Below are 23,273 nucleotides of genomic sequence, written 5' to 3'. Positions count from 1 at the left end.
TAAAAAATACTTTAACATTGTTTTTTAGGCAGAACAGGACTGAATTCAGCCCATGACCATCCTTAAAGATTGGTTAAATTCATCATGGAACGTTTGTTGGGGGCATCGTTACGTACCAAACGTTGCATCTGTTTTCTTCACACAATAGTGTTATGGGATGAGGATGCTGCCAATCCCACTGTTCAGAGGCAGAGCAAAGCCAGGAAGTTGAATGAACAACCCTCACATCAAAACAACTCAGAGAAGGATCTGAGCTCAGGCCTGCAGGCTGTCCATGCTCTTATGGCTGGCCTCAAAGCCGGGGGCCATCGAGTGGGATGGTTAGCTGTTGTTTGGGGGTGTCTTAGATGCTAAACCTTGCTTCAGCACTTGCTGCCTCTGTTCCTCATTTATAAAATAAATATGACAATAGGATCTATTCAAGGTTTTCAGAAAGATGGAATGAATTATAATAATAGGTAGCACTTCACACAGTGGCCAGCTCATCTTAAGTTCACAAAATTAGAATCCATTAAAAAAACTGCAAAATAAAGTTATTTTCCCCAAGCCAGTGTTGTTTTCCATTTCCCATCTTCAAGCATCTAATCCTCATGATTTTCCTTTTTCCCCGCAGAATTTGTTTTGGTTTGGTATAGGAAAAGCTACCGCATTTTTACTTCCGGCTATCATTTTTGCCGTAAAGCTGGCTAAGTACTACCGTCGAATGGATTCTGAAGATGTATATGACGATGAGTAAGTAGACAAGAGGCTGGGGAATCATTTTCTAAGTGGCGCTACCTTCTGAGCACTTGCTAAAGAGCGGCTCTGATGCGATTAAACTTGATTTTTTTTTTTTTATGATTACAACTATATGACATTCTTTTTTTTAATTTATATTTTTATACAGCAGGCTCTTATTAGTTATCCATTTTAAACATATTAGTATATATATGTCAATCCCAATTTATTTTATGATTACAACTATATGACATTCTTTTTTTTTAATTTGTTTTTTTATACAGCAGGTTCTTATTAGTTATCCATTTTATACATATTAGTGTAATAGGTCATCTCTATTCAGATGAAATTTTTATACTGGTTTTCTTATGCTTATTTTAACTTTTTTTCCCCTTGCTTAATCGTCTCAGCTTCCTTAATCAGCCTTCTTATTTCTTGTTTGCAGTTCCTCTGTCTCAGGGACTTGGCACTTTACTTTATAACAGTTTTTACTAGTTTTCATTTTGGCTCCGTGGTCCACCCTTCACTCTGTGCCTGGTGAACTTGTATTCAAAATGTGTTCATTCTGACTTCATTTACCTCCTTCTTAATATGTGTTTCTCCTGAATTTGCTTTTTCAGCATCTGTATTAGAGTAAAAAGGTGGGGGATGCAGCTGTTGAGCTGTAATTGTAATTGAAAAATCATTTTATCTCCTTTTTTGTGTTTTATAGTGTTGAAACTATACCCATGAAAAAAGTAAGCCTTTTCTTTTTTAAGCCATATTTATAAGGTGGGACTGGGGAGGGCTTTATTATTAGATGACAAACTTTTAAAACTAAAATAATAACATTAAATTACATAACAACAACAAATACGCCCGGATAAAAATAAATGCTGATGCCTCTTAACATGAGAGCTGGCACATGGAGAATACCAAAGACATCCTTGTTGAACGAATGAAAATCGTCTATGTTAAATTTATTACTATATAAAATGTTTGTTTGGATCTTTGGTTTTTTAAAGGGAAGAAAATGTAAATATACTTTTTTACCTTCTTTATAGATTTAACAAATTGTTATATACTTTTTTTTTTTACGACCATTACATTGTCTTTGTAATCCATGATGTAAATGCTTCATCTTAGAAATAACATGGTGTTTTTGGTGCATTTATTTTTGTTACAGTATGGAAAATGCTAATATTGGTTCTCGTAGACATTGAGGCACCCAGACAAATTGAACAAAGTTTTTAAACAGCTCCAACTGCATGAGTTCATGACCTGCAGCATCTCCAAATATTGGGAAAGAAACGTTCTGTTCAGGAGCTTACAGAGTTCAGCGGGGTCACACGGAGTATGCACTGACCGGCCTAAGAGTGGAAAGCGCACATGCCTATTTTTTTAGAAGTTTTGCTTTAATCATCTGAGCCGTCTATGAAAATTTAAATATGTAAAACATTCATGAATTCCCAGTTTAGCCTTTGGAGCAAGACAGGAATTTGGGCACATTTCGTCCAATGGGAACTTCGACTCCTAGTTAGACAAAGTCCAGAAAATAGCAAATCTGTGTGTGAACAATAAAAGAATGATTTCAGAATTATGACTCTAATCCTCTTATTGAAAAATAGATCTAAACTACAGATGTCAATGAAGTCTCTGTAGTATTTTCTTAGAGCGGCTGTAACACATCACACAAACTGAGTGGCTTAAAGCAATGTGTTCTCGAACTTTTATGGAGGCCGGAAGTCTGAAATCAACATGTCAGCAGAGTTGGTTCCTCTCAGAGAGCCTGAGGGAGAGTCTGTTCCGGGCCTTTCACTGAGATTCCGATGATTGCTGCCAATCCTTGGCCTTCCTTGGCTTGTAGATTTATCACTCCAGTCTCTGCCTCTGTCTTCACATGGAGCTTCCCTTTGTGTATGTGTGTCCCAATTCCCCTTATCTCCTAAGGAGACCAGTCACTGGGTCAGGGCCCATCCTAAGCAAGAATGAGCTCACCTTCATTTCATCATATCTGCAAACAACCTATTTTCAAACATTCACAGGTTCTAGGTGAACATAAATTTGGTGGCGGGGTGGGCGGCCGGTGGGAGATTATTCCCCCCCACACACACACAGTCACCCAACAGCAATAGCAAATAGCCAAAGAGATAGAGAAGTGGACACGAAAGAAAGTGACACTGTACACACAGAAATTAAGGTAAATTACCAAAATCAGAAATGGCAGAAAATAAAAAAATGTTAGTAGACATACACAAAATAGTGACTCATTCCCCTCTTAATTTTAACCTTTAAGATTTGTCTGTATCTAAGAGCACATTAATAACCCACTGCATGTGTCAATCAATTGTCTCTGCATCTAACCCAGTGATGCCAGCCCCTGCTACACAATGGATTCACCTGAGGGGGTATCTTTTTAAAATTACTGATGTTTGGGTCCCATCCCAAGAGATTCTTATGTAGTTGGTTAGGGATGTGGCTTGAGCATGTGGATTTAAAATGTTTCCCAGGTGATTGTGATGTACAGCCAGGGTTGAGAAACACTGCCTCTGGTTAATTAAATCAGAATTTCTGAGATGTATCCCAGGTAATTCTCATGTGTAACCTGGGTTGAGAATTACTGATACAGCTTCTACATGCATTTCATCTGATTTTTATATATATATTCATTGATCATCTACTATGTCCCAAGCACTGTGCAAGACACTGGATGGGGGAGAGGTGAGCTAACAGACTAGATCCAGCCTCCTAGGAGCTCAGTGTCAGTGGTGGAAACCAAGACGACCCATTTGATGAGTGTATGAGAGACACAGAAGGCTGTGGGGTGGTGGAAGTCAGGGGAGGGTTCCTGCAGTTGAATTTCTGAAAAATATGTGCGTGAGAAACCTATGACACATTTAACAAATCTGTTTCTTATGAAGGTTCTGTGCCTTTCACTTGTCCCCTCCTGTAATCCTCACTGCATCCCATGAGGTCAGCAGTTTTAGTTCTAATTATAAACGAAGTGGCCTGAAGCTTACGGAAGTGAGTTGTCCAATATCACCCAGCTCCTAAGTGTTTGAGTCAGAAGATGATCCAGGTCCCCCAGATTCCATAGCTCCTGGCTCTCTTGTTGAATCTGTTCCGTTAGCGCTAACCTTAGTGCTCTGTTGCCTCTGCTTAGTCATGCTGGCTTTGCATCTTTTGTAAAAGAATGTTGCCTACAGCCTGAAATATACAGGATAGCCCATTCTCAAGGCTCTGACCTTTAGAGTTATAACACTTTGCCATTCATATAGAGATAAACAGAGAATGATATCTGTCCTATTTTGAGGTTTATAGGAATATTGTGACCAAACCTGTAAGAACAAAGGATTCCAGCACCAAAAAGTTTGCAACAGTCAGTGCACCCCTTCCCCTTTTAGTATAAAACAAGCCTGAATTCTAACTCGGGTAAAATGGTTCTTTGAGACACTGGTCCACCATCTTCTGGGTCTGCTGCTTTCTGAATAAAGTTGCTTTTCCTTGCCTCAACACCTCATGTCTCGATTTATTGGCCTGTCCTACAGTGAGCAGTACGAGCTTGGACTCTGTAACATCGTCACAAGCTAGGGTGGGTTTGGGCACAGACCGCTTACTGACAGCGTTTCAAACTAAAACCACCAGATAGCTGTCTGGTGTTCTCTAAGGATGAAATGCAGTATCAATCAGTGCTACTCAAAGTGTGGCCTGAGGACCAGAAGAATCACCTGGGGAGCTCAAAAAAGGCTAATTCTGACTCCACCCCAGGTACCCTGAATCAGAGTCTCTGAGGGTGAGGCCCAGGGATGTGTATTTTAACAAGCTTTCCAGATGAGTCCAAAGTACATAAAGTTGGCCAAGCATACCTCAAGTCACCCTGACGGAAAAGATTTAGAAACTAGCTTTCGTCCAAGAAATGTGGCTAAGCCCCAGTGCAAACTACAGACTTTTGGTGCCTATGTAAGGGCTGCAGGGGAAAAGGGAGAAGGTGGAGCCAGTCCTGAGAGCATGTTCATGGCTAACCACCAGGCCCAAACCCACCATCCATCCATCTGAAATGCCTGTTTCCACTCCCATCTTCCTGAAGAAGGGGCTCCTGCACGCCTTCATCCGCTCCCTGAAACGCCACTGCCATCAAGTCAGATCAGTGACACCCACCACTTCTCCACCCTCTTCTAAACGAGCATTTACTCTTGCTGTCTCTCCCCAGCAAGATCTCAAACCCTTGCGTACACAGCCCAGGTCTTAAGTTCCTTTGAGTCCCCATAGCCCTTTAGAGTGTTAACCACAGTTTCAGAGATGGACACCTGATTAGAGAGGTGTTTATTTGGGGCTTGTTAGGAGTGCATCCCAGGAGACACACATTAAAGATGTAACCAAGCAGGACCTATGGGACCTTGCCAGGACAGTCACCCCTACCCCACCATGTCCTCTGCCTGCCTCTTGTTTGTAGAAAAACTTTAGTCTCCTTGGCCTTCCCCAAGTTGCAAATAATAACTGCAATCAGATAAGTGAGAAAATGCAGAAACAAAGGAAAATAGTCAAGCAAGACAAAATAATTGTTTAGCAATTAAACAAAGTGTATGACCTTTAGTTCCTCCCCAGGGTTCTGAGCCATGTCCTTTGAGCTGTTTTGCAGAGACTGAAACCCCCACCAGGTGGAAGAAGTTAATTGTGTGCTGCCCACAAGCCCATAGACCCCAGACCAGTTGGAACCAGAAGGTTGATGATGTTGACTCCTGATGACCTCACCACCAAATAATCAGAAGAATGTCCATGAGCTGATGACACAGCCTGCAGCCCTCTCCCTCACCCTGTCTTTGAAAACATTTCCTGCCATTTGGGAGTTCAGGTCTTTTAAGCACTAGCTGCCTGGACTCCTTGCTTGGCACCCTGCAATAAATGCTGCACTTTCCTTCACCACAGCTGGTGTTAGTAGATTGGCTTTACTGCACACGGGTGAGCAGACCCAAGTTTGTTTGATAAGAAAGAAGCACTTGAATTGTGTTCCACCAGACTAGAAAATGGGGGAAGCTTATAAAGGCGAAAAAAACGCACAGTGACATAAAGTTGTTGGTCAGGAATTAGAATTGGAGCTGGCAAGAAGTAAAGGTGCTTGTTAAGGAAGGATTGGTTGGAGTTTGAATGAATACAGTGTTGTGAGGGGCAGAGGGGATTTTGAAACTACAAGGTTGCAACTAGCAGCTGCTAGCAGATAATGTTTTCAAATGTAATGCTGGTGGTATCCTTGAGTTTGATACCATTCAGAGAAAATTCAAGTTCTCAGGGACACAGGAACATGTCTGAAACCACAACCACAAAGTCCACCCAGCTCCATTTTGGATGTCTGAACCACAGTTACTCCATTTCGATATTTAAGTGATCTTAAATATGTCATCAAGAGGCAGTATGGACTGATACTTGATTGGACTCGAGACCTCAGTTCAAATGTGCTCTCCCTTGAGAAGCAACTCAAGCTCCTTTAGCCTCATTCCCCCCTCTGTTAAATGGGGAGGGGATTATGCCCACCTCATTGGGTGGATGTGATGGTCCTCATGATGGCTAGCACTGAGTAGACTCAATAAAGGAGAGCTAATGTCACCTGCCAGTGACATGGTAGGCTTTCAATATATAGCAGATCATGTTTCTTTTTGAGGCAGTGAACTCCTTGTCACTGGGGGTTCAAGGAAGGCTGGTCAAGCTATCCTACCTGTGAGATGCCATGAAGAGGTGTCTCCATTCAGTTCAAAGAGGAAAGGAAAGGGAAGGTGGAACAGTAGGGAGTACCAGGCTCTATCTCCCCACTTGAAAATGAATTGCACAGGCAGAATCTGTCTGCTATAACTATCATGGAACCCTGGAGTCTACTGAAGGCTGCCGAATTCCAGAGGAAGTCTTGGATGGTAAATTATGGTTAATTTCAGTCAATTTCAACTCTGAGCTCTGTAGCCACTACTATTCCCCCACACCACTCCGATGGCAGCCAGTCAGTGGTGCATGAGTTCCTGGAGTAGCTTGCACACAGACATTGAGGGCAAGAATGGGCATTAAGGACCCTGTCCTTCAGATATTGGAGGTCTGTGTTCTGACCCCTGGTTGTTGCTTCTAATCACAGAGGTGCAGATGCAGAAGTGAGCGGCCCTGGTTTCACTCCCTCTGAGGGCCAGCTGCATTAACGCTCGCCTTGTCTGGCTATATGGTAGTCCACAGTGCTGATAGCACAGTCTGTCCAGCAACCTTTCCAGCCACGTCCCTTCTACCTCTGGATGATGCCACCAGCTGAGCATGAGAAGGAATTGGAAACGTCTGTGGAATGTCGTGTTCATTAGCCTACTGTCAGGGGCCCTTTGCTGCCAGTAGCATGGCATCTATGACCGTAAATGAGCCAGATATCCAAAAATATGGTAGAGCTTTGTCTCAAATGCTACTATGGTGTGGCCCAAATCTGCCACTTACACAGAATGGCAATTCCAGTTAGGGGGTTAAGTGTCAAAGGCCATTAGAAGCCATAAGTAGGGACTTCCCTGGTGGCATAGTGGTTAAGAATCTGCCTGCCAATGCAGGGGACACGGGTTTGAGCCCTGGTCCAGGAAGATCCCACATGCTGAGATGCAACTAAGCCCACGAGCCACAACTACTGAGCCTGTGTGCCACAACTACTGAAGCCTGCGTGCCTAGAGCCCGTGCTCCGTAACAAGAGAAGCCACCACAACGAGAAGCCCGCTTACCACAATGAAGAGTAGCCCCTGCTCACCACAACTAGAGAAAGCCTGTGCACAGCAACAAAGACAAAAATAAATAAACAAATAAATTTATTTTAAAAAAAGAAGAAGAAGAGGCCGTAAGTAGCCATGAGATGGCAGCAGAGGACACATGTTTATTTGCCAGAAAAGGGCAAGGCTCACCCTTAGAGCTGTAAGGGTCCCCGTTTACCTTCAGAAAGACAGATGAACTACTGACAGTACCACATCCTGATAGCCATTCCAGTCCCCTTGGCACACAGATGTAAACCTTCCACCCAGTGGACTCCATCAGTTTTTAGTTGGGATGAGCCTTCCATAAGCCAGACCCAAGCATCGTCAGGGCTTCCTGGGAGACATCTCCAGGTAGCCAAAATTGGCCCTGAGAGTAACCAAGGGAGATACGATGGATCCTGAAGGATATGGCCTCAACCTTCTTGTGTGAAGAGCACTCATCTGTGGCACCAGGCTTGATGCTCTGGAATGTTCCATTTTCATTTTTTATGAGAAATCTCTTTGCCTTTCCAACTCTGCCTTTAACATCTGAGGAGACCAATGCCGGATGGGGATCCCTGGACACAATGATATCTGGCTGTCGTTTCTAAGGCCCTTGGTCTCCACAGGTGCCCAGGAGCAGGGAAGGAGCCATTTTTTTTAAGTGGGCTATTGCTGGGAACTGTGTCTCCAAGAAGCCAGTACCCCAAGGGCAGACTGGGCAGAGACTACCTTCCGCAGCAAAGCTCGCAGTATCAGAGAGCCGGTTTTCACCAAATCCTTGGGGTTTGCAGGGCTCCAGCATAGGTAGCTTGTGGGAACTCGAGCACACCTGCTACCTAGGTCCCCAGGTATAGTTGGCCGACTTTCTGGTCACTTTGTACACAAGGCTCAACAAAATACCTGGATGAAGCCCACATTGTCTCCTGTTCCCAAACTGCCCCACTGAGTCAGGGCTTCCTACTTGGGTTGTGAGGTCTTTAGGGTAACTTTTTCTTCACTGCCTCAGGAATCAATCTTTGAGCCTCAGTCCCCGGGACTGAGGTGACTGATGCCCGATATCCTCAGGACTGCTAAGTGCTCTCTCCACCCTGCTTCGACATTAGCCAGTCTATTCCGAAGCTGCCACCACCTGCCCTTTATGGGAGCCTCTCAGCAGGAAGGCATCCATGTAGTCATATCCTGAAGGGAGAAAGCCTTGTCCAGTTACTTGGCTCACCCACTGACGACAAATACTAGGACAGTACATATGTTTTGGACATCCAAGTGATCTTCCAAGCACACTGACCTTTGACACTTGGTACCAAAGAGACTGAGAAAAAGGCATTAGCCATGTCCAAGGCAGAATACTGACAGAATGTATAATATTTAGCTACAAGCAGACAAAGGTGACAGGCTGGGGCTGTAGAGGCAACACCTGAATTTTGTTGGCTATAATTGACTGTGGAAACGTTCATTTTGGACTTCATGTGAGGAAGAAATGACCTTCCGGTGTGTTAAGCCCCCGAGATTTGGGGCTTTATTTGTAACAGCGACTGCATTACCCATTTATACACTCTGCTACGTCACAGTCTCTAGGACTTTTAAGAGACACATGAGCTGTCTGAGCTTTATTTAGGAACATCAGTAAATATTTGTCAAATTAATTGAATGAATGGATTTAAACTGATGGCATTGAACTGTATCATCTCTCACATATACTCCTCCTCTTCCATTCAGAGACTCAAAGTTTATTTGAACGTTGGGCCAGTTTGGACACTGGGCCAATTATTGACCTTTTTAACAACAATATCACTGTCTGCAGGAAGGATTTAAGAAATGCCTGAGAAGTGCATTGGGGTAAGGGGTCTAAGTGCTTTGAGTTTAACGGCTAAGAAATATGTGAGCACAAAAAATCCCTTGCTGTGTGTCTAGTTGCAAATATATGCAGGTTTCTGAGCTCCACAGCAATGGCAATTTATAATCAGCATAAAGAAACCCTTTGAAGGACTTTTTTCTGCCTGGAGAGCTCAAGTCTGAGGCCATCCTGGAGGCAGCTGGGGTGTCTTGTGTCTGTTCTTTAACAATATATATTTTATATTCCCCTGAAGTCATGTATCCATCAATGTTTTAGAAATCAGATTTGGAGAAGACTTCAGACCTGCTAAAGATAGTGACCATTTTATGCAAAGGTACATATCCCCATCCTTTCTCCAGCCTTTGAATCATTCACCCTGCACCCACACCTCCCAGGAGCATCTGTTCTCTTTCTGCCTCTCCTTCCTTTCTCAGCCCCCAGGCTGTGAACTGAAGTCTTACCAGGATTTTCTATGTGCAGTTCTATCTCCTGAATTTTTTTTCAAGAATCCTGCACTCATTTGCTGTCAGGCTTAATCTGGGGTTGTGGTGCCACAAAAAGATGAAAAAAAAAATCTTTTTCTATCAGAGGAGAAAGAACACTGTAACTGGAGTAGGAGATCTGGGTGTAGCTGAAAGGATGGCGTTCTGAGACTTTAGGGAAGTCCCATAAGTCACTTTTCTCATCTTTATTTTAAGCATAAAAGCCACTCCTTACAGCGTTGTTATAAAAATCTAATGTAATAATATACAGTAAGCATAACAATGACATGGTGCTATGTGGATGTGTAGTCTGGTTATCACTCAAGTAGAAAAGAGATGCAAATATTCAAAAAGGAAGAAAAAAACCTCCTCATATCCCAGTGTGGTCTTCCAGGACAAGATCACCACAAGGCGGTGATATGGAGTCACCAATGCTTCTGAAAACTGGTAACAGGAGGCTTCCGATCATACTGAGGACAAAGGTCTAAACTAGCCTAAACAGAGCCCGTAGCCATGAGCATCTGTTGTAAAAGTTGGTTGTTATAAGTTGGAGTCTAAGACAAATTCAACCATTGAATTCATTCAAGTGATTGTTTTTTTTGTTTCTTTTGTTTTTTTTGCGGTACATGGGCCTCTCACTGTTGTGGAGCACAGGCTCCGGACGCGCAGGCTCAGCAGCCATGGCTCACGGGCCCAGCCACTCCGCGGCATGTGGGATCTTCGCGGACCAGGGCACGAACCCGTGTCCCCTGCATTGGCAGCTGGATTCTCAACCAGTGCACCACCAGGGAAGTCCTGTGAGGTGATATCTCACTGTGGTTTTGATTTCATTTCCCTGATCATTAGTGATGTTGAACATCTTTTCATGTGCCTGTTGGCCATCTGTATGTCCTCTTTGGAAAAATGTCTATTCAGTTCTTCTGTCCATTTTTTAATCGAGTTGTTTTGATGTTGAGTTGTATGAGCTGTTTTATATACGTTGGATGTTAACCCCTTATTGGTCATATCATTTGCGAATATCTTCTCTCATTCAGTAGGTTGTCTTTTCATTTTGTTTGGTTTCCTTCGCTGTGCAAAAGTTTTTAAGATTAATTACATCCCATTTATTTATTTTTGCTTTTGTTTCCTTTGCTTTAGGAGACGGATCCAAAAAAAATATTGTTGCGATTTATGTCAAAGAGTGTTCTGCCTATGTTTTCCTCTAGGAGTTTTATAGTATCCGGTCTTACATTTAGGTCTTTAATTCATTTTGAGTTTACTTTTGTATATGGTGTTAGAGAATGTTCTAATTTCATTTTTTTAAAAGTAGCTGTCCAGTTTTCCCAGCACCACTTATTGAAGTGTAATCTTAAAAGTAAGGAAACATAAAATAGAAGAAAAATAGATATGCCTCCCTATAACTGTAGCCTTGTCGAAATTCCCCAGGATCATAGCACCCACTGCCTTAAAGCAGCCCATATTGGGCATAGATGCAACATAATGAATAACAAATTAAAATTAAAATTAAAATAGCTTTTGGCACTTATAACTTTGCTTGATAGAATTGGATCCAATGAGCCCCCATTAAAATAGTTAATATGGGGCTCAATGTAAGTTAAAACAGGACCTTCAGAGATGAAAACTTATTATATAAAACCTAATTAATGAAAGGATGATTATCCCTACTTCTCCATTGGACAGCCCAATTTTGCCTGCTCTTAAATCTGGAAAAAATAAAGGACACCTCCTTGTGGATTACTACAACTTTAATGCTGTGTTGCCATCCACCAAGGCCCTCATACCCAATATTCAGTATTATTAAAATTACTCTACTCCATGCCTAAAGGGAAGTCTAGTAGAGGTTGCTACTGTCTGAGCCACTGTAGAGATCAGTGGAGATTATGGCGTTCCCCAGGAGACTCTTGCCTCACATCAGTCAATCGCCTCGGGCCCCTGGGTAGAGGACCATCCTCTCCTCAGTGCCTCTTCCTGCTGCCACCTCCTGCTTACCCACACAATCTCCTGCCTTGTGTTTCCTATGCAACCCCCATAACCAGTCCTTCCCCTTAATTACACATGATACCACTAATCTTTACATATACTGTACTCACTTATTCGTTTATATCCTCTAACAGCATAACTGCCAGGCCTACCACCTTGAACCAAGGTACGTACACAAAGACATTATTGTCAAACTCTTAATGATTTCCAACTCCACCAAGGTACTGTTAGAAACCTCCCCAAATTCCAGATCTATTTTCTTGGATTACATCATATAAATTGAAAACCTGTTTATGGACTGGCCTACAAGAAATCCATACACCTCTACTTGTGTTCCTCTATTTTACTTTCATAACAAAATGTTTTCTTTGCTGTTTGGGGCAACTTATGCCCTACTCCCTAAAAATCTCCATGATCATCACACCAAGATTTCCTTATATGATGTTAAAACATCAGAGGATAGATTGAATTAATTTTTTTTAATATTCCGCATTTTATGATGCTTCCATATTTTGCAGGGCCTTGTAAACTTGAGGAGAGACTGCCCCTCCCAGGGTAGTTAATTCCTAATGATAGCAAACAACTTAATTGGGAGCATACCTCTCATTTGCAAGTTAAGCACCTCCTTTATTCAGCACTCATACATCAGGCCGATATTCTCCCTGCCCTAAATCCATCCAGGGCCTTGTACAAGATAGCTAGGGAGACCCCTCTACCCCAGATCCCACTGGAGCTATTCAAATGGCCAATCCAAAGCTCATTACCAGATGCTTCTCCATGTGGCCTGGCATGGCATGGCATGCCCCCTTCTCGTGGAAAATGTGAGTTATAAATTCTTTTTTCAATAGCTTTATACTCTCCATATAGTCACTTAGTAAATTCCTTAAATTAAAATACCAAAGGTACATTTTGAGACAGTGGTCCTATACAACCCTTGCCTTCCATGAGTTATAAGAAACTTCCAATAGATTCTCAATTTTGTTTCTGTTGTTTTCAGTTTTTTATTATTACAATCAGAATAATCTTGATAAATACAGAATCCAATTCAATCCAATAAACATTTGCTAAGTGCTTTCTAAGCTTCATTCTTGAGCTCTGGGCTAGGGATATCACTAGCCAGGGTGATGATGGTGGCAAGGCCATGAATGAACCAAAACAAGGTGACACCTCAACTGTAATAATGGTGAAGTCTGTAAAAATTTATGAGAACCCAGATGAAGGAACAGTGAATTCTGTTGAAGGCACAGGGAGTCAGGCAGAGAGAGAATTTGCCAGGTAGATGTGGGTGGAATGGAATTTCAGGCAAAGATAACAGTTTGGCAGAGGCAATGTGTCCTGAAACAGGACATGTGGGGAGAAGAGTGGACAGTAAGATATAGCGGGAGCCTGGGGACACATGTAGGATGTGGTGGGTATTGACCTTGAAGTTGGCTAGGATTAAGATGGGAAAGACCTCATATGTCAGACTCAGAAATTTGGACCTTTTCTGTAAGCAGCTGAAAAGCATCAGAGGCCTGAGGCTGGGATGTGATGAGATGTCGCCACTACAGCAATCCTCAGAGAGTGAGCTGTCAACTGAGCTGACAGTCTTGAAGCTGGGAGCCAAATCACATTCACCTTGCATTCCACACAGTGACTAATACTGTGCTTTACATAGAGTGGTTACTGAGTAATCATTGAATAAATACTGTTCTTTTCTCTCTAGCCGTTGAGTGCTCTTAACCAGTTGAAGGCTCTTGAGAAATTCTCCCTGCCTTTGGCTAGGTCAGATGTCTCTACCCTGGGCATTCCAGTCTTCCCTCCAACATTTCAATCACCCCTACATTGTTGTGACTGGTATCCTTATCTTGCCCCCCTAATTCCATCTTCTTGAGGATCATGTCATTCTTGACTGCATTTCATTCAATGACAGAGTGAGCCTGGGACATGCAGTGCTTCATGAGTGCTCTCTGGATGAATGGAAGAATGAACGAATGACAGAAGAATGATAGATTGAGTGACAGAACGAATGTAGTCTGGGTAGAGGCCAGCGCTGCTCTTCCTGGAGACAACAGTCTCTTATCTTTCTGCCATCCTGTCTTCCCCTTATAGCCCATAGCAGGCAAGAGTGCTTTGCTCTTTGGGCGTGGGTACCGTTTGCCCCTGTGCCATCACAGGCCTTTTCAGAGCTGTTTTCTGATGTCTTTCATCTAAACCTCTTCATCTTTTCATGTGACAGAAGCAGCAAAACATGCCCACGTGCACAGTGACTCACAGCATTAATGCAAAGGGCAACTTGTCTTCTCTCTTTTCCAGATTCCCAGGATGGCAACTGACGCTCTTTCTAAAAAAAGAGACTGAGGGTTAGAGACACAGGTTAGAGACTGATAATTCCAAAGGAAGACTCTCTGAGGCCTTCTGCCCCAAGATGCAGAGGTGGCAGGCATGCCTACGTTTGTGTACCCATATGTGATGTATCTGCACGAGAGTGTGTGGGTGTATGTGTATGTGTGTGTGCATATGTGTAGAGGTGCACAGCAATATGTGTGCTTTGGAAATTTTATCCAAAAGAAGCAGACTTCTTTAAAGAATGAATTAGATGTTTTAGAGTGATTTCCTTTAAAGAATAAAAAAAGATATGAAAAACTTAGAAATAATCAGTGAACTTAACTTGTATGGAGAGTTTATTATAAAACACTAAAAAAAATTTTTTACACACTACTATATTTAAAACGGATAACCAACAAAGACCTACTGTATAGCACAGGGAATTCGGCTCAATATTCTGTAACAACCTAAATGGGAAAAGAATTTGAAAAAGAATAGATACATCTATATGTATAACTTTTTAAAACTTTTTGTTTTATGTTGGAGTACAGTTGTTTAACAATGTTGTCTTAGTTTCAGACATACAACAGTGATTCAACTATACATATATCTATTCTTTTTCAAATTCTTTTCCCAATTAAGTTGTTACAGAATGTTGAGCAGAGTTCCCTGGGCTATATAGTAGGTCCTTGTTGGTTATCCATTTTAAATATAGCAATGTACATGCATGAATCACTTTGCTGTACATCTGAAACTAACACAACAATCAACTATACTCCAATATAAAACAAAAGTTTTTAAAAAGTATATATAAGGCTTTGAAACAGCTGTACTACTTGAGAAAAAATCCTTCTAAAACCTTTAATTATTGTGAGTTCGATCTATTCAAGATTGTTGATATTCTACCATTTTAACCTACCACAAACAGCAATTTCATTTGGTTTAACTTAACTCAAAAACCATGAGTTACCTTTTAGATGGATTCAGAATCAAAACCAAGCATCGCACATGGCTTTGAAAAAAATAGTTTCCATGTTATGAGGTGTGACACAGGGCACTCCTTTAAGATAAATAAAAATGAATACATTTTCCTTTTGCAGCCATACAGAATGCTGCACTATCAACTCTTCACTGACTCTTATTGTTCTAACGTAAAGCTTTAGTGGTATATGTCATTTGATTTGCTGCACAGGAATACTTAAATCTCATGCATAATGAGCAGTTTAAATTTGTAGTGTAAATACTCTTCTGTAGGTCTATGATGAATGCTTCCTGTCAGGCTGGTTATATTTTAGCTGAGGTTTACTTGGCCAATTTCCTCATTTTCTGACAATGAATAAGTTTTTAATGCACAAAATTTAACCAAAAAATTAATATTGCTTTGACACAGTGATGAAGCATTTTGTCTGTATATGAGGTTATTTTTGAAGGAGGGACTAATTTGTGAGCAAATTTGACCTCATAAAATGTACAGTTAAGACTCACCACAGTACAAAATCGCACCCACTGGTATATCTCTGATGACTGCATCCACAGGGGCCAGCCCTCTGGGTCAAGGAACCATGTAGTAGTAACATGCATGAGAGTAAAATCAGCTTTTTTTTTTTTTTTTTTTTTTGCGGTACGCGGGCCTCTCACTGTTGTGGTCTCTCCTGCTGCGGAGCACAGGCTCTGGACGCGCAGGCTCAGCAGCCATGGCTCACGGCCCCAGCCGCTCCGGGGCATGTGAGATCTTCCCGGACCGGGTCACGAACCCGTGTCCCCTGCATCGGCAGGCGGACTCTCAACCACTGCGCCACCAGGGAAGCCCTAAAATCAGCTTTTGAACTTCAAAATTATCGGAGACCAGACTGCCTAAGACATGTGTTCAACCACTTGTGTTCAGACTTTCTATGGAACCCCCAAAGAAAACCTGCTATCCATCATTTAAATCTTTGATGAAAAGAAGAATGATATAACCCCAGTCTAATCACAAGAAGCACACCATACAAATTCTGAACGGGGCACATTCTCAAAGCCCCCGAGCAGTACTCCTGAAAACTGATGAGGTCATCAAAAACAAGGAACATCTGAGAAACCGTCACAACCAAGAGAGGCCTAAAGAGTCACGTCTATTAAATGTCACGTGGAATCTTGGATGGGTTCCTGGACCAAAAAAAGACAGTTAGGAGTTGAAAACATGTTCACACCAAAATCTGCACACAGATGTTTATAGCAGCATTTTTCATAGTTGCCAAAATGTTGGAGCCACTGAGATGTCAAAATGTTGGAGCCACTGAATGGATAAATAAACTGTGTCACAAACAGACAATGGAATATTATTCACTGCTAAAAAGAAATGAGCTATCAAGCCGGAAAAAGACACACAGGAACCTTAAGATCATATTAGTGACTGAAAGAAGCCAATCTGAAAAGAATAAATTCTGCACGATTCCAACTCTATGACCTTTTTGAAAGGCAGAACTATGGAGACAGTAAAAAGATGGGATATATCCAGCAGTTGTTGGGAGGGAGGGATAAATAGGTGGATCACAGAGGATTTTTAGGGCAGTGAAAATACTATGTATGATACTATAATTGTGAAAACATGTCATTATATCTTCATCAAAATCCATGGACTGGGGTTTCCCTGGTGGCGCAGTGGTTGAGAGTCCACCTGCCAAAGCAGAGGATACGGGTTCGTGCCCCGGTCCGGGAAGATCCCACATGCCGCGGAGCGGCTGGGCCCATAAGCCATGGCTGCTGAGCCAGCACGTCCGGAGCCTGTGCTCCGCAACGAGAGAGGCCACGACAGTAAGAGGCCCACATAACGCAAAAAAAAAAAAAAAAAATCCATGGACTGTACAACACCAAGAGTGAGCTACTATGAAAACTATGGACTTGCAGTAGTTATGATGTATCGAAGAAGGTTCATCACCTGTAATGACTGTACCGCTCTAGTGGAAAATATTGACAGCCTGGGCAGCTGTGCTTGTGAAAGACAGGGTTGATATGGGAATTTTCTGTATTTTCCACTCAATTTTTCTGGGAACCAAAACTACTCTTAAAAATAAAGCCTATTGATCATTTTTAAAAAGAACATTAGATAAAAAGTAAGGAGGGCTGAACAAAATATGGACTTTAGTAAAAACATAGCAATATTGGTTCAATAGTTTTATAAATGTAACATTATAATGCAAAAAGTCGATGATCGGGGAACCTGGGTGAGATGTAGGGCAAAGGAACTGTCTTTGCAAACATTTTTTAAAGGTAATACTATTCTAATATTTTTAAAAATATATATTAAAGAGAGAGAAGTTTACAATTTATCAAAGTGTGGGTACATTACTTTGTTTTTAATAAAAATATTAGAAGTGGCCTCCATTTCGTCTTCCTCTAATTCTATGTCATCTGTACCACAAGGATCCAGAGTCAATTCTCCAGGAGTCAGGGAACCCCTCAGTCCTGGTAGTATGGGGAGGTGGGGAGAACCTGTAGTGGGCAGCCTTGCTGGGGCTCCAAACCTGCTTCGGTTCCCCAGTGCACTGTAGTGCAAGTGTATCATTTTCTCAGTATATCGAGCTGTGAGTTAATGTGTGGATACATCCTTAGCACAATGCTGGCACGCTGTAAGCACTCACTGGAGGAATGGCAGTCTATTTCTCTCCATGAACATCCATAAAAAGAGGGACATGGGGAAGGATCAGGGGACAAATGACACCAACAGATAGATGATATTTGATCTGGATCTTGAAGGATGAGCCAATGTGTTCCTGGCAAAGTAGGACTGGAAGGGCGTTCCAAGTAAAGGGAACAGCAGGAGAAAAAGCAGGAAGGGGAAAAGCTCACCAAGTATCTAGGACACGGTGGGTGAGGGGTTTAGTGTGGCCAGATTGGACTCTGTGTGTGTGTGTGTGTGTGTGTGTGTGTGTGTGTGTGTGTCTAGAAATGTGTTTGAAATAACAGGCTGAGCTAACTGGGAGAGGGCTCCACAGCCTGTTCTGATATTGTGTCCCCTGTTTGGAAAAGAAAGGTCAAGGCGGAAGTTGGGAAGGGATCACAGGAAGGCCAAAGGTCCATGGGAAGCCAGTGGGAGAAGTTCCATGTTCCCTGCCAAAGCTTAGAGTCACTTCTCAGAAAAGATCCTGGAGTCCACATGTTTCCTTCTAAATTTGCTTTGTGTCCTGACCTATTGTCTTTATCCGGAAAGAATCTGGCTGCCACTTGAGGATCAAGATGATTTTCTTGTTTTACAGGAGACCACCTTGGTCTATATCTCCTTGTGGAACAAAGCAGCTTTGTCTTGCTTGGGTCCAAATAATCCCTCAAAATACCACAGTGTGAGTGCCTGTTTGTGCAGGTCATGGTTCAATAACGTGTTTGTCAGAACAGTGGGAATGGATCTCCAGGTGAGCCAATTTTACATGAGGCATGGAGTTTGGGGAAATAGCCTACTTTGATGGAATTCATGAAGAAACCCATTGAACCACTGAATGAACCAGTCAACATCCACAACTCTGTGACCTTGGATTCTTGAACAGGTAGAACTTGGATGGAATCCAACCACCGTTACAACTTTTTGTATCTTTTGTTTTAGAAAATTTCAATTAGAAGCCAATTCCATGTACATACAGCTGCATGTTGGGAATCTCTTAAAAATTCATGAAATGTCCATTAAAAAAAAAAAATGTGTATGGGATTCCCTGGTGGCGCAGTGGTTGAGAGTCCGCCCGCCGATGAAGGGGACGCGGGTTCATGCCCCGGTCTGGGAAGATCCCACATGCCACGGAGTGGCTGGGTCCGTGAGCCATGGCCACTGAGCCTGTGTGTCCGGAGCCTGTGATCCACAGCGGGAGAGGCCACAGCAGTGAGAGGCCCGCGTACCAACAAAACAACACAAAACAAAATGTGTATGTGAAAAAATTTCATTAGTTCTGAAGATACTGACCTCCATGCCAAGATGTTTTCAGTCACCTGGCACTGAGTGTTGACATTTAGGTATCAGGAACTACACAGTTTGCCTCAGTCCCCACCACTCCTTATTGTTCCTGTCCCAAAGGCAAAGGTCACTTGCCATTTATTATTTATTATTATTATAGCTCTTGTGCTACTGTTTTCCTTACAGCTGAGTCAAGAAGAAAATGAAGAGTTTCTTATGCCCAAACATCATGAAAAGTAAAGTAACAAAATATAGTGAGGTCCACATCTTTGTGGAAGTGAGTTCTTTTCATATGCTCAACGTGGAAACAAAATATATCTGTTTTTAAAGAATACAACTGAAGGCCATCTTATGAACCAAATCTGTTCTGCTTCACTTGATGTTAATAGCTCAGCCTCCTACATAACTTAGTATGAAACCCTAAATGAGGTACTGTTACTGTCAGCTATCAATAGATGAACACATGGAGGGTCAGAGAAGTCAGGATCACAGCTAAATAAATGCTGTATCCAGGGTTCCACGAGGTTATCCTGCTACTAGACTCTGCCTAGAGAAGGCTCACCAGAGTGAGGTCCCCACCCGTGACCAAAAGGTGAATACTTTGAACAAAAACCCAGATCAGGAGTTTCCTCTTTACCAGCCTCTCAAGGCCTGAGGATTCCTCTGCCCACACAGTAACTTCAGGTGCTTCAGAGAAAACAGGATTTCAGACACTGAGACGGCTTCCCCAGCTCAGTCCCTCATTCACCGAATGTTTACAGAGTGCTGGGTAAGAAGAGATCAGACAGTGGGGCCCAGGAGTCCAGGCTTTAAACTCTAGACTCCACATCCCCCTGGTCCTGTGAACTTGGACCAGCCCTGAATACCTCCAAGCTCCAATATTCCATCTGTAAAATGGGATGAATTACATGTTACCATATCACGGAGGGGCTGTGATAAGAATTAAGGGAAAGCTTTGAGTAAAATGGACCTGTTGTTTATAACCTCCCCCACAGATTTTTCTGTTGGGATTCTCATCCCTTCATGGAGGGTCTTTGCAAGGCTGAGCTGTCCTCAACTGGCTGCCAGGGGAAAGGGAAAGGGCTTGGAAGAACCAGGTCTAATGCCATGCACGTAACCCGCCTCCCACAGGATTACACCAACCACTTTCCCTGCAGGAACTGGCTCTCTCTGAAGGGGTGTGGCTGGGAGGAGTGTGAATAAAGCTACACAAGTATATGAGCTGTAAAAACCCTGCTGCCTGGGCTCTTATATAAAGGACTTTCACTGCCTCACTGCGGATGAGACAGCAGTAAGCCTTCAAGCTCCCTCTCACATCTGGATCGTACTGGACCTGCAAACTCAGAACAAGGTAAGAGCCTGGCTTTCTTAAGAGTTTCATTACCTGTCCCCCTTCCAGCTCCCATGAGGACCTCAGGTTCCTGGGATCTGGATCCCCTCACGGACACATGGGGACTGAGTCCCAATGCCGTGAGGAATGAGTGGGTCTTTATCGAATATCCCTAGCTCCCATCCCAACTTCATTTCGGAAGCTCACAGTTTGTGACTGTCTCCCCTTTATCAGTCCTAAAGAGAGGCCATATGCCCAGGGTAGAATGAGATCAGACCTAGAACTGCCTCTTTTTAAACAAAATTCTGTATTCTTTTCAAATGGAGCACTTATAACATGCGTTATCATCATAAACTAAGCCAAACCAAATGAGTTGTTCATAATTGCTTTTTTATTTCTTGCCAATATTTTCTGAAAGGCAGAGTAAGGTGAAGGCAAGAGGTATGCAATGAGGGAGGGGTGGCATAAAGGACCAGAGAGAGAAGTTCTGGCTGCCTGTCCCAGCTTTGTCACTTGCCCACTGTGGGACCTTGGGCAATTTATTTACCAGTCTGGACCTTAACTGTCACATCTGTTGCCTGGTGGTGATGGATTTTTACCTACCAGGAAGGGCTCTTGTGCTAATTAACAAGGTGAAGATGAAATACAGGTCAAGGGCTCTGGCACATAGCCGGTGTCATATAGAAATGCTAATTCTCTTCTTTGAAATGTGGTTTTTGTTACCCACCTGATAAAATCTATGCAGTTTAGTGTAGCAGTTAAGGTCATCCTATTTATAAAATGATTTATTTTTAAAAGCATTGATTGAGGACTTTCTCTATGCCAAGCACAGTGCCTCAACAGTCTAAATGCTCTGATAGAAATTCACCTCTATTCCCCTGGTTCACTTTGCCCAGTCAATTCGGATGACCTACTCCTCCTTCATGCCTTTCCTTAGGCTCTTACTGAATCCCAGATACCCCTCCTCACAAACCCTCCCATCTCAGAAGGTCCAAGCCTCATGCATGTTTAACCTTGTGTCAAGCATCACCTTTCATGTCACTTACCACGTCCTTTCTCATTGTGTGGTCATCTGAGTCCTTGTAGGACAGTGAGATAGAAATTCAGTCCACTGCAGCTGGAAGAGAGTTGACAATTATCTCATCCAGCATCTTGATTTCCAGATAAAGGATTTGAGACCCATAGCGGGAGAGTGACTTGGCCAAGATCAAGTTGGGGACACAGTTGGGACAGACTCCTGATCAATGCTCTTTAGGTTCCCCAAAGAGTTGCCTCTAAGTTTTTAAGATGTGAAACTTTCTTATTCACCTTGATAAATTCAACATCTAGTCTAGTGCACGGCCAGTAGTAGGTACCCCATGAATGCTTACTGACTGGTGAATGAAGGAGTGAGGAGTAACTGAGTGGATGAGGGAGTGAGAGTTAATGAGGTTCAGAGGGTGGGGAAGAATGAATGAAGAGTAGGAAGTTTCTGACATTCAAGACTCAAGTCAAGCAGACGTGTGAATACACAGGCTGCTTGTCTACTAAGTCCAGGAAGTAGAAGTTTCCTTGATCCCACTCCAAAGCAGGCAGCCATGTGTCAGGCTGGAGGGAGGGTCATCTCGCAGCCTAGTACTGCTGGACTGCTGCCCAGCACTGACTCACCTGCTTTTTGTCAGACAGGTTCCCACCAAGTTGAAGCCATGAGGATCCACAGCCTCGCCCTGCTCTCCTTCCTCCTTCTGGCTGCTCCGATGCTCTTGGTGGAGGCCAAAAAGGAAGGGAGGAATAGACAGGGCAGCAAAGTCGGCCCAGATAAACTGCATACTCTAGGCGCGCCCCAGACTGAACCAAGCAGCCAGCCACCCAAGCGCCTGACCAAAGGCAAGTTCATCACCCAAGACCATGCCGACTGCAAATGGGTGGTGACCAAGCAGGAGGAGGGCATTGCCCTGAAGGTCGCATGTACCCGACAGGACAACGAGTTTTCCTGTTTCTTCACCGGCAATCCAACCTCATGCCTAGAATCAGACAAAAAGAATGCCTACTGGAAACAAATTGGCCGGAATCTGCGTTCGCAGAAGGTCATCTGTGGTGATGCCAAGAGCATCCTGAAGACCAGGGTGTGCAGAAAGAAGTTTCCAGAATCCAACCTCAAGCTGGTTAACTCCACTCTGATTAAGATCAAGAAACCCAGCCAGGAGTTAACGGAGCCCTCTCCCAAGGAGCAGAGCAAGGTCAAAGTGACCACCCCCATCAGCCCAGCAAAGACCCAGACCATGAACACCAAAGATCCTGAGTGTGTGGAAGACCCAGACTTGGTAAACCAGAGCAAGACAGCCCTGGAGTACTGTGGGGAGTCCTGGAGCTCTTTCTGCAAATTCTTCATGTCCATGGTACAGGGCAGTTCATGCTAATGAGGTCAAAAGAGAACAGAATCCATTAGGAGGTGTCACGTCGAAGCCCTTCCATATGCTGTAAAGATCTCCCAGTTCCCTGTAAGATGAACATTTGTGCTGTAGGAGTGCAATGGATTATTTAAACAGATTTTATAATTTTTGTTTCTGTATTTTGGCATTTGTTTTATATTCATTTCCTTACATGTGATTTTAAGAGGCTGTGGACCTCTCTATGCTTCCATGGCCCACAAAGCTATGTTTCTATGAGCAGTAAGGACCAGTCTTTAAGCTGAATGAGTCAGAGTGATGATTTCAGTGCAATGCTCTTTCTGCCCAATTACCAAATGTAATAAAGCTCTGTGCGTTTTTCAGGAATGTGTTCAACCATTGTTTGGTTTCTCTATGTTGGTTCCAATGAACTCATAAACTGGTCCTCATATACCAGTAGAGAAAAAAATCCTGTTCATCACTCATCCCAAATCATCCCATAAGGTGGCCCATTCCTGAATCCCTATCTTCATACTTTCATGCTTTGGTCTGTGGTATTTGATACTTACTGAACTGATTTCAAGTGGGACACCTGGAGCATAATGTGATGAAGACACCTG

General features: G+C 43.0%; 2 protein-coding genes across 3 annotated transcripts in view; both read left to right on the top strand.

Moving 5' to 3' along the window:
• The window catches only part of PROM1 (prominin 1), a 90,897-nt gene extending 88,647 nt beyond the window's left edge, over window positions 1–2,250 (top strand). The window contains exons 23-25 of the mRNA XM_030864272.2: window positions 614–732; window positions 1,430–1,454; window positions 1,883–2,250. Coding sequence (XP_030720132.1) covers window positions 614–732; window positions 1,430–1,454; window positions 1,883–1,897 — 159 coding nt within the window. The 3' untranslated portion in view covers window positions 1,898–2,250. The remainder of the gene's footprint in view (window positions 1–613; window positions 733–1,429; window positions 1,455–1,882) is intronic.
• A 17,925-nt stretch (window positions 2,251–20,175) lies between these two features.
• FGFBP1 (fibroblast growth factor binding protein 1) lies at window positions 20,176–22,948 on the top strand. 2 transcript variants are annotated; one of them, XM_030864270.2, is made up of 2 exons: window positions 20,176–20,305; window positions 21,946–22,948. In XM_030864270.2, the coding sequence occupies exon 2, from the start codon at window positions 21,970–21,972 to the stop codon at window positions 22,681–22,683; it is 714 nt and encodes a 237-aa protein (XP_030720130.1). In that variant the 5' UTR covers window positions 20,176–20,305; window positions 21,946–21,969; the 3' UTR covers window positions 22,684–22,948. The 2 variants fall into 2 exon arrangements, with proteins under 2 accessions (XP_030720130.1, XP_030720131.1); XM_030864271.2 differs by having other exon boundaries at window positions 20,247–20,305; window positions 21,950–22,948.
• The last annotated feature ends 325 nt before the right edge of the window (window positions 22,949–23,273 follow it).

This window comes from Globicephala melas, chromosome 5 (assembly GCF_963455315.2).
Source record: "Globicephala melas chromosome 5, mGloMel1.2, whole genome shotgun sequence".
NCBI lineage: Eukaryota > Metazoa > Chordata > Mammalia > Artiodactyla > Delphinidae > Globicephala > Globicephala melas.
Note: the sequence above shows the minus strand (reverse complement) of the source record. Positions and strands in the feature narration are given on the sequence as shown.

What these genes read in the sequence shown, in the direction of transcription:
- FGFBP1 (XM_030864270.2), top strand. Translation starts at nt 21,970, where the DNA reads ATGAGGATCCACAGCCTCGCCCTGCTCTCCTTCCTCCTTCTGGCTGCT.